Genomic DNA, 11,011 nt, shown 5'->3' on the forward strand with positions numbered 1-11,011 from the left:
CCCTTGCAATGCATAGCACATAGTACTTAGTATAGCTATATATGTCCTAGTATGCTCTCATAATCTTAAAATATATCACCACCCCAATTATCTGTTACATTAACATTCTGCACTTATATTAGGCTTCCCAGTTTTAGAAGTACTTTACAAACATCAACTAATTAATCCATGCAACACCCTTGTGAGGTGTGTAATGAAGTATTATCCCCATTTTACAAATGAGGAAGCTGAGGCACGTAAGATTTAAATAGGTTTCAGAGTAGCAGCCGTGTTAGTCTGTATCCGCAAAAAGAACAGGAGTACTTGTGGCACCTTAGAGACTAACAAATTTATTAGAGCATAAGCTTTCGTGGACTACAGCCCACTTCTTCGGATGCATATAGAATGGAACATATATTGAGGAGATATATATACACACATACAGAGAGCATAAACAGGTGGGAGTTGTCTTACCAACTCTGAGAGGCCAATTAATTAAGAGAAAAAAAAAAAAAAAAAAAAAAAAACTTTAATCACTTCAAAAGTTTTTTTTTTTTTTTTTTTTTTTTCTCTTAATTAATTGGCCTCTCAGAGTTGGTAAGACAACTCCCACCTGTTTATGCTCTCTGTATGTGTGTATATATATCTCCTCAATATATGTTCCATTCTATATGCATCCGAAGAAGTGGGCTGTAGTCCACGAAAGCTTATGCTCTAATAAATTTGTTAGTCTCTAAGGTGCCACAAGTACTCCTGTTCTTTTTGCGGATACAGACTAACACGGCTGCTACTCTGAAACCTGTCATTATGCAAGGCACTGCATTTAGCCGTATGGAGTGGAAATCCATCAACCTCATGAAAAAACTCGTACAGATACAGACAGACATCATCTTCCTTTCCAAATGCAAGCAGATGGACATCAAACCAAAAGGACTAAAGGTAAAAAATCCATTACAATCTACATATCACACAGACTATGCTGAGAGACTGTGTCACACACTCTCAAAGAAACTGCGAAACCACCTGATCAGCATCTTATACAGCAAACAGGGAAAGATTAAAAATGAGCTCTCAGAACTGGATACTCTCATAAGAAACCAACCTTCCACACAAACTTCCTCATGGATAGACTTTACAAAAACTAGACAAGCCATTTACAAGACAAACTTTGCCTCTCTACAAAGGAAAAAGGACACTAAACTATCTAAACTGCTACATGCCACAAGCAGCCACAACAGTAGTTCCCTTAACCCACCCAGCAATATTGTTAATCTTTCCAGCTATACTCTTAGCCCAGCAGAAGAGTCTGTCCTATCTCGGGGCCTCTCCTTTTCTCCCTCCAGACCCATGAATATGATACAGTTCTGCGGTGACCTAGAATCCTACTTTCGACGTCTCCGACTCAAAGAATATTTCCAACATACCTCTGAACAGCATACTAACCCACAGAATCCTCCCTACCAGCACTACAAAAAAAAAGGATTCTGCGTGGACTCCTCCGGACGGTCGAAACAACAGACTGGATTTCTACATAGATTGCTTCCGTCAACCTGCAAAGGCTGAAATTGTGGAAAAGCAACATCACTTGCCACATAACCTCAGCCATGCTGAACACAATGCCATCTACAGCCTCAGAAACAACCCTGACATCATAATCAAAAAGGCTGACAAAGGAGGTGCTGTCGTCATCATGAATAAATTGGAATATGACCAAGAGGCTGCTAGACAGCTCTCTAACACCACATTCTACAGGCCATTATCCTCTGATCCCACTGAGGATTACCTAAAGAAACTACACCATCTGCTAAAAAAACTCCCTGACAAAGCACAGGAACAAATCTGTACAGACACATGCCTAGAACCCCGACCAGGGGTATTCTATTTGCTACCCAAGATCCATAAACCTGGATATCCTGGACGCCCCATCATCTCAGGCATTGGCACCCTAACATCAGGCTTGTCTGGTTATGTGGACTCTCTCCTCAGACCCTACGCTACCAGCACTCCCAGCTATCTTCCAGACACCACTGACTTCCTGAGGAAACTACAATCCATCGGTGATCTTCCAGAAAACACCATCCTGGCCACTATGGACGTAGAAGCCCTCTACACCAATATTCCACACAAAGATGGACTACAAGCTATCAGGAACAGTATCCCTGATAATGTCACAGCTAACCTGGTGGCTGAACTTTGTGATTTTGTCACCCACAACTATTTCACATTTGGGGACAATATATACCTTCAAGTCAGCGGCACTGCTATGGGTACCCGCATGGCCCCACAATATGCCAACATTTTTATGGCTGACTTAGAACAACGCTTCCTTAGCTCTCGTCCCCTAGCGCCCCTACTCTACTTGCGCTACATTGATGACATCTTCATCATCTGGACCCATGGAAAAGAAGCCCTTGAGGAATTTCACCATGATTTCAATAATTTCCATCCCACCATCAACCTCAGCCTAGATCAATCCACACAAGCGGTCCATTTCCTGGACACTACAGGGCTAATAAGCGATGGTCACATAAATACCACCCTATACCGGAAACCTACTGACCGCTACACTTACCTACATGCCTCCAGCTTCCATCCAGGACACACCACACGATCCATTGTCTACAGCCAAGCTCTAAGATATAACCGCATTTGCTCCAATCCCTCAGACAGAGACAAGCACCTACAAGATCTCTATCAAGCATTCTTAAAACTACAATACCCACCTGCTGAAGTGAAAAAACAGATTGACAGAGCCAGACGAGTACCCAGAAGTCACCTCCTACAAGACAGGCCCAACAAAGAAAATAACAGAACACCACTAGCTGTCACCTTCAGCCCCCAACTAAAACCTCTCCAGCGCATCATCAGAGATCTACAACCTATCCTGAAAGATGATCCTTTACTCTCACAGATCTTGGGAGACAGACCTGTCCTCGCTTACAGACAACCCCCCAACCTAAAGCAAATACTCACCAGCAACCACACATCACTGAACAAAACCACTGACCCAGGAACCTATCCTTGTAACAAACCCCAATGCCAACTCTGTCCACATATCTATTCAAGTGACATCATCATAGGACCTAATCACATCAGCCATACCATCAGGGGCTCGTTCACCTGCACATCTACCAATGTGATATATGCCATCATGTGCCAGCAATGCCCCTCTGCCATGTACATTGGCCAAACCGGACAGTCTCTACGCAAAAGAATTAATGGACACAAATCTGACATCAGGAATCATAATACTCAAAAACCAGTGGGAGAACACTTTAACCTGTCTGGTCATTCAATGACAGACCTGCGGGTGGCTATATTACAACAGAAAAACTTCAAAAACAGACTCCAACGAGAGACTGCTGAGCTGGAATTGATATGCAAACTAGACACAATCAACTCAGGATTAAATAAGGACTGGGAATGGCTGAACCATTACAAACATTGAATCTATCTCCCTTTGTAAGTATTCTCACACTTCTTATCAAACTGTCTGTCTGTACTGGGCTATCTTGATTATCACTTCAAAAGTTTTTTTTCCTCTTACTTAATTGGCCTCTCAGAGTTGGTAAGACAACTCCCACCTGTTTATGCTCTCTGTATGTGTGTATATATATCTCCTCAATATATGTTCCATTCTATATGCATCCGAAGAAGTGGGCTGTAGTCCACGAAAGCTTATGCTCTAATAAATTTGTTAGTCTCTAAGGTGCCACAAGATTTAAATAGAACAATCCCCCTCATCCGTCAGGGAAAAGAAGCTCTTTACCACACCAGTATATTGTTTTTAAAAGAAGAGAGGACACCATCTAATCTAATTTTATCTAGAGAAACAGCAGCATAACCCTAATGGTAGGGCTTGTCTTTATATATAGGAAAGTTAGGTATAAATTGCCTTGTGTCCACACACTTTTTTTTTTTTTAAACCTTATCGGGCATCTTATCCCACTTTAATTAATCTTCTTTGGAAGATACACAACTATTTTGGAGTGAGTTATACTGGAATATAGTTTATATGAACTCTTCCCTATTTCAGATTAACCGTACCACTTCTGGAAGTCCTTCCACTGCCACCCCACATTGCGCTGTTTCACATCTAGGTCAGCCTGTTTACTGCATGCCCTCTACTGCTCCAGGATCACCTTGACTGGATGTCACCATCCTGTTTAAATACTAGCAAGTTCCCAGGTATGCCCTTTGTGATTCCAGCTCATGGCAAGCTCATATACATGAAGTTACATATCTATTACATCAGTAGCCATGCCATATTCACGTCCTCGACTTTGGCTCCCTGACCAGTTGGAACATTTTGCAGAGGCACCCTCTCTTGCTGTTCTCAGTGTTAATGAAGTAGCAACTTTCTCCTATCCAAGTGCCCAGTAAGCCTTTATAAACCAGATAAGATGAGTCTCCCAGAATGACAGGGGAAATCACACCAGCATTCATGTGGTCTTGGGAGCAAGCGTCCCATTTTTCCTTGCATAAAACAATGCTGAGTTTCTAAAGTTCCTGGCATCACAGATTCCCACACTATCCCATATTGACCCTGATCACTATGGAAGGGCAACCAACCAGGTCTTGTAGCATCCTGGCGAAATACATTTTTCTCCCAATGAACTCTGAGGTCTGGTTTTGGGGACAAACACTGGGCACCTGGGTCCCATCAATGGCCCCAACAAAATTCAAAAATGCCACTGTGCAAATCCACCATCAATAACCATCTATGCGTTTCCAAGTTCTACGATCAGCCAGCAGCACCCGCTCAACAGCAGCATAGACCTCCTTGACAACAGCCCAACCACCTTATCTACTAACACCAAACTAGTTATAGCAAAAAACACCATACCAAAGAAACTCCCCCATTTAGAAAAGCCCCTAGTCACAGAAGCTCAGGATTCATGTCTGTGTTCTCATCTTGAATTTCTGCTCCAATACTCATAACTAATGCACATACCATTCTGCTGTCTACACTTGCACTCATTCCCAGGAATCTGTATCATGCCATCCTATAAGAAGGCATTGTATCAGTCTGACTAGGGCAGTGGTATCAAATTGTGTTGAAACTGGTAACCTTTATAAAGCTGTAAATACCATTTCTTCAGCAATGCCACATGCCTCCTTAGCGGTCACGCCACTCAACTCATAGCATTTCACGTGTTTATACTTATGTTACTAAACTGAGTATCTGAACGGTGGGAAAGAGGAAGCCACAGGATTTGCAGACATCAAAGGCTTCTAAATGGGCAGGTTATGTTTAAACACACATCTGTGAAATCTTCCAAGCACATTTGAGATTTTGAGTCATGGAACAGGTAACATTACCAGCAGATCAACCAGAGCACAGGAATTTACATAACAGAACATACTAGTGGCCCATATAATTCAATATTCCGCTCAGGCAGTGGTCTGTATTTGATACTCCAAAGTACAGTTATTCATAGTTAGCCCAGAAGTTAGGAGAGTAAAACAAAGATCACTCCATTATGATGCAGAGGTTTGATTAAATTCTAACCTTTAGTCTCTAATTATGTATTTCAGTTTTTGAGGGGTTACCCCAGGCATATACTTTTAGATTATAGGCACTGTATCAGAAGTTTGCAGTAATATGCCAAGTCGACACCCATACACACATGGTCAGAAGTGGAAGTTATATAGTGTAACCAAAAGCAGAAGCTATAGTTCCATGAGAAGAAATAGATGGAGATTCCCACATTAAGTGTCAGTTCTGCAGAAGCCCAGATATAAAAGCCTGGCCAACCTAAGATTTTACAACCTTAACTTGCTAGTTTGCTACTAAAAAATCTGCCATACCTGGATAAACTTGTAGTTTTGCTTCTCAGAAATGGTTTCAAGATTCTTCAAGCTTGCACAATAGTCCAGCTTAAGAAAAAAAACACAGAATATTACTATGACGATGAGTTTTCTTTAACGATTCTATATTAGATCCTGCTTATTTACTAACTGAGCAAGTCTCTAATTAACAAGCTTGAGGAGAAGGTGCTAAAACTATTGTTTAAAATAGATCTGCAGAGAGGTCAACTTCTCTGTTTAAAAGGTGTATTATGTGCTGATTGAAAAATCTAGCAATAATCAATTAAATAAAAGCTTAGAATCCTAGTCCCCCAGAATTGATCCATCTGCCCATACTTACTTTGTTGACCACATAATTCTCTGATATCATTTGGTAGCCAAAACAGATTGTGAGATGGGCAAATAAAAATGAGAAACAGTTGAAGTCTTCCAAAACAGAGCCATTTTCATATAAATGTTCTCTAATAAAGAGAGCGGAAGGAATGTATGAAAGTTGGGGTAAAATATTAAATTTTGGCAGAGGAAACATTTGAAAGTGATCCTCTTTTTAAAATTTCCACTCGTTAACATTATAGACCCTGATTCTAAAATACACATACGATTAAGCATTTGCTTCAGTGATATTACTCACACGAGTAAAGTTAAGCTTCTGTACCAGTATTTTCAGGATTGGGCCAGACTTTGCTATGACACATGCTATTGTGGTTGGTTATAGTATGGAAGTGCAGAAGAGTTTGTTGTGAAGGTGAAGAGTCTTTGAAAGTTTTGCTCTGAAGATTACCTTACCTGGAGGTTTTCAGTTATTGTGTTTAATGGGATCTGCAGTTGAGCAATCTTTACTCTAATTTAATGGCTTGCAACTTTCCAGAATACTGTATCCCTTTCAGGAATCTGATTTACACCTCACTTAAAAACAATTTGCTTACAAAATCAGACATAAAAATAAAAGTGTCACAGCACACTATTACTGAAAAATTGCTTACTTTCTCATTTTTACCATATAATTATAAAATAAATCAATTTCTACCTAATGCCTGATTGAGAACCACGGTCTAACCAAATAAGTTGTCTGGGGTAGAAGTTTCAAACCCACTGTAGAAAGCATGACATGGCTGAGAAGCAGATTTGAAACGCATGGCTACTCCAAATAAAAATACTTCGTTTGATTAGAGTTAAGGTACAGTATGAGAAACAAAGAACATGTTAGCAGAATTGAGGTGGGTGTTGAGAACTGGGCTTTAGATCAGGCCCTAAATTAGCACATAAAACATGCCAACTCTGAATTTTAAGAAATTCAAGGTCTAATGTAAAACTTTCCACATCAAGCAAACTTTCAACATATTGTATATTAACTGCTTCATATTATTTCACATTTCTTTAGAGAGAAAAAACACAAAAGCTTACCTTATCTAGATTGATAATCAAATAGTTTGGATAGTTTTCTACAAGAGACACAACCACATGGGATGCACTGCAGGTTTAAAAAAAGAATAATCCTGTTTTAAATTACGATTATATAGATAACTTTAGGATACCAGCTCCCTAGAGACAAAACCCTAATTGACACAAAAATAAACGGATTTTTTTTTAATTTGCTAATGTTGCTTTTTGTTATCCTTTTAATAAGCATGTAATGTTAGTGAATTAAAAGCTAGAATTTATTTTTGTGAATTCCTCTCTGCACCTTAATTGGCCAATTAAAGTAAAGAGAGAAATGTATAACACATGGAGCCCATGCATCTGGTTAGCAAATCTAGGAGCTTCAGACACTTCTGGGAAGAGGGGCTGTGTATGCCACTCTCATATCCCTTTCCACCATACTATTGTCCTCCAATCTCCCTCCAAGCCAGGGGCCCTGTGTGCCCCTCCTTGCCCTGTGTGCTCATACTACAGTACTCCATTCTCCACCCAATCCCCTTTACGAGGCCCCCTATGCCAGGGGGTCCATGTGCCTCCCATTCCTTCCATGCAAGGGTCCCTCATTCTCCTTGCCAGGCCCTTCCTTCCCCATGGCTCCCCACCATTCTTATTTCTTTTGTTTCTGTCCTAGAGATAAGTCATTGAGGTTGTCAACACTTTTAAACTATTAGGAGGACGAGCAGAGCTGAGATAAGGCATATTATGCTGGAAGGTGTTCACGGCTTTGATTAACTAGTTCTTTGATCTACAGATCATATCTCTGAGGTTCTACTGTTACTAACACTTCAGGAATGGAGGTTGTTCATAACTCAAATGTTCGTAACTCTGAACAAACATCATGGTTGTTATTTCAAAAGTTTACAACTGAACCTTAATGACTTAATACAATTTTGAAACTTTACTATGCAAAAGAAAAATGCTTTTAACTATCTTAATTTAAATGAAACAAGCACTGATACAGTTTCCTTACCTTGTCCAATTTTTTTTAAACTTTCCTTTTTTAAATAATTTATGTTTAACACAGTACTGTACTGCATTTCCTTTTTTTCTGTCTCTGCTGCTGCCTGATTGTATACTTCTGGTTCCAAATGAGGTGTGTGGTTGGCCGATCAGTTTGTAACTTTGAACTGTAACTACTGTACTGAAATTGATAATTTTGCTATTCAGACACAAGGAGAGCTTACGTGTCCTCCATTTCTCCCTTCCAATTCTCTGATTTTCACCAAAAAGCAAAGGATTCTGCCCACTGATACTTAAAAATTCCTTGAAATTTTGGAATTAATTGAATACAGCATTTAAAAGTATCACATATGTGACAAGCTGGAACTTACTACCTCCTAAGAGCCCTGTGTACCAAGGTTCAAAACCCAGGGTCCTGACACACAGTCCTCACTCATGTGTGCAGGGAAATTATGAGGAATAAACTCCACTTCCTCTCTTTTATGAGGCAAGATTAAAAAGACTGGGACTTTTCAGTTTGGAAGACACAACTAAGGAGGGGATACAATAGAGGTCTATAAAATTATGAATGATGCCAAGAAAGTGAATAAGGAAGCGTTATTTCCTCCCTCACATAAGGAGCACGTTTAAAACAAACAAAATGCATTTCTTCACATAACGCACAGTCAGCCTGTGGAACTCAGTGCCAGGGGATGTTGTGATGGCCAAAACTATAACTGCGTTCAAAACAGAATTAGATAAATTCATGGAGGATAGGTCCATCAATGGCTATTAGTCAAGATGGTCGGGGATACAACCCATGCCCGAGATGTCCCTAAGCCTCTGAATGCTAGAAGCTGGGCGTGGATGACAGCGAATGGATCATTTGGTAATTGCCCTGTTCTGTTCATTCTCTCTGAAACACCTAGTATTGGCCACTATCAGAAGACAGTATACTGGGCTAGATGGACCATTGATTTGACCCAGTATGGCTGTTCCTATACACAAAAAAACAGAGAAATGTCATGGAATGTACCTTGCTTCGTTTGGCCAATCAGCTTAGCTTAACAGATGCAAAACACTGTAAGTATGCACATTCCCAAATTAATAAAAACCTGTTCTTACATCGATTTAGCTCAAGTCAGTCAGGAAGAGGTTTAAGCTCAATCAGTATAAACTAGCCTTTTGCCCTGCTTTAACAAACCAATTTAAGTTTTCCTGGTACAAATTCTGTATTTAAGACAAGAGTTTTTTTTTGTTTGTTCTTAAAAAAAAAGGAATAAAGAAAAAATTCCTAGAGATTTACCTTGTCTATACTAGGCTTTGCCAGTACAGCTCTAACAGCAAACCCTTCTAGTGCACACGCCACCTTCCCCAACAACATTTTTGCTAGTATAACTGCATTTACATTAGGGCTTTTGGCAGCATTGTTATGTAGTTTTGAGGTGTGATACCCCTCCCCCCAGTTGAGACTGACATAGCTATGCCAGCAAAACTTTTAAGTGTAGACCACATATCAGTCTTCCACAGACAGCTAATTTGATGCATCATCCTCTCCGATCTCCATAATGTGCTAACTTGCATGTGAGTGAGAAATATTTAATTTATAAGGTAATTAGTATAAACTGTTGTCCCTTCAACTTGGTAAAGAAAGCAGAATGCAACTTTTGCCATAAAGGGCCACTAAACTGAATAGATAACTACTTTTGTCTGAAATTATTTGTTTACTGCTGATAACTAAAGACCTCCGTGACATTTTCCACTTGGGGCCCGGGGGCAGCAACCCCGAAACTCCAAGCCGCAGCAAGGGCCAATCCCACAGCTATGAGCCACCATGGGCAGCAGGTGCTGGACAATCCTCCCTGCCCCCCAAGCAGGGCTTAGGCAAACCTCATCAGCCCCACTGTGTCATAGTTATTTTTAGTGAAAGTCAGGGATAGGTCACAGGCTTCTGTGAATTTCTATTTATTACCCGTGACCTGTCCCTGATTTTTACTAAACAGTGACAAAATCTTAACCTTACTGATAACATCCAGGAGCATTATAATAAAAAGAAGGCGGAAGTTTCCCACCTACCATTTACTTACTGCATTTGACATGCTATTTCTCTATATCACCTGTATTGCCACTGCAGCCCATTTCTGTGCAGCTATCTGCCAGGGCAGAGCTGCCAGTTTCCAGGGTCAGGGTCATCACCAGCTCTACCTGCTTGCACAAGTCTTTCACACAGCAACCAGCAAAAGAAAGACAACTCTGGGCATGGGGATGTGCAGGACTGCGGAAGCTGGCGCAGGGATTCAGGGTATGTCTACACTAAGAAATTAGGTCGAATTTATAGAAGCCAGTTTTATAGAAATCGGTTTTATACAGTCGATTGTGTGTGTCCCCACATAAAATGCTCTAAGTGCATTAAGTCGGCGGACTGCGTCCACAGTACCGAGGCTAGCATCGACTTCCGGAGCGTTGCACTGTGGGTAGCTATCCCACAGTTCCCACAGTCTCCGTGCCCATTGGAATTCTGGGTTGAGATCCCAATGCCTGATGATGCAAAAACAGTGTCGCGGGGGGTTCTGGGTACATGTCGTCAGGCCCCTCTCCCTCCATCAGAGCAACCACAGACAATCGATTTGCGCCTTTTTACCTGGGTTACCTGTGCAGACAACATAACACGGCAAGCATGGAGCCCGCTCAGCTCAGCTCACTGTCACCATGTGTCATCTGGGTCCTGGCAGACGTGGTACTGCATTGCTACACAGCAGCAGCTAATTGCCTTTTGGCAGTAGACGGTGTATTACAACTGGTATCCATCGTCGTCGTACTTCTCAGTGAGTTCAATCAGAGGCATTTGGGCAGACATGTTTTG

The 11,011-nt window shown here is 41.0% G+C and overlaps 1 protein-coding gene across 1 annotated transcript in view; it reads right to left on the bottom strand.

Annotated features, from left to right (window-relative positions):
* Nucleotides 1-11,011, bottom strand: part of TGDS (TDP-glucose 4,6-dehydratase) — a 39,870-nt gene that overhangs the window by 23,860 nt on the left and 4,999 nt on the right. Inside the window, exons 2-3 of the mRNA XM_054012117.1 lie at nucleotides 7,195-7,261; nucleotides 5,791-5,859 (exon numbers count right to left, since the gene is read on the bottom strand). Coding sequence (XP_053868092.1) covers nucleotides 5,791-5,859; nucleotides 7,195-7,261 — 136 coding nt within the window. The remainder of the gene's footprint in view (nucleotides 1-5,790; nucleotides 5,860-7,194; nucleotides 7,262-11,011) is intronic.

The sequence above is a fragment of the Malaclemys terrapin genome, chromosome 1 (genome assembly GCF_027887155.1).
Source record: "Malaclemys terrapin pileata isolate rMalTer1 chromosome 1, rMalTer1.hap1, whole genome shotgun sequence".
Classification (NCBI taxonomy): domain Eukaryota; kingdom Metazoa; phylum Chordata; order Testudines; family Emydidae; genus Malaclemys; species Malaclemys terrapin.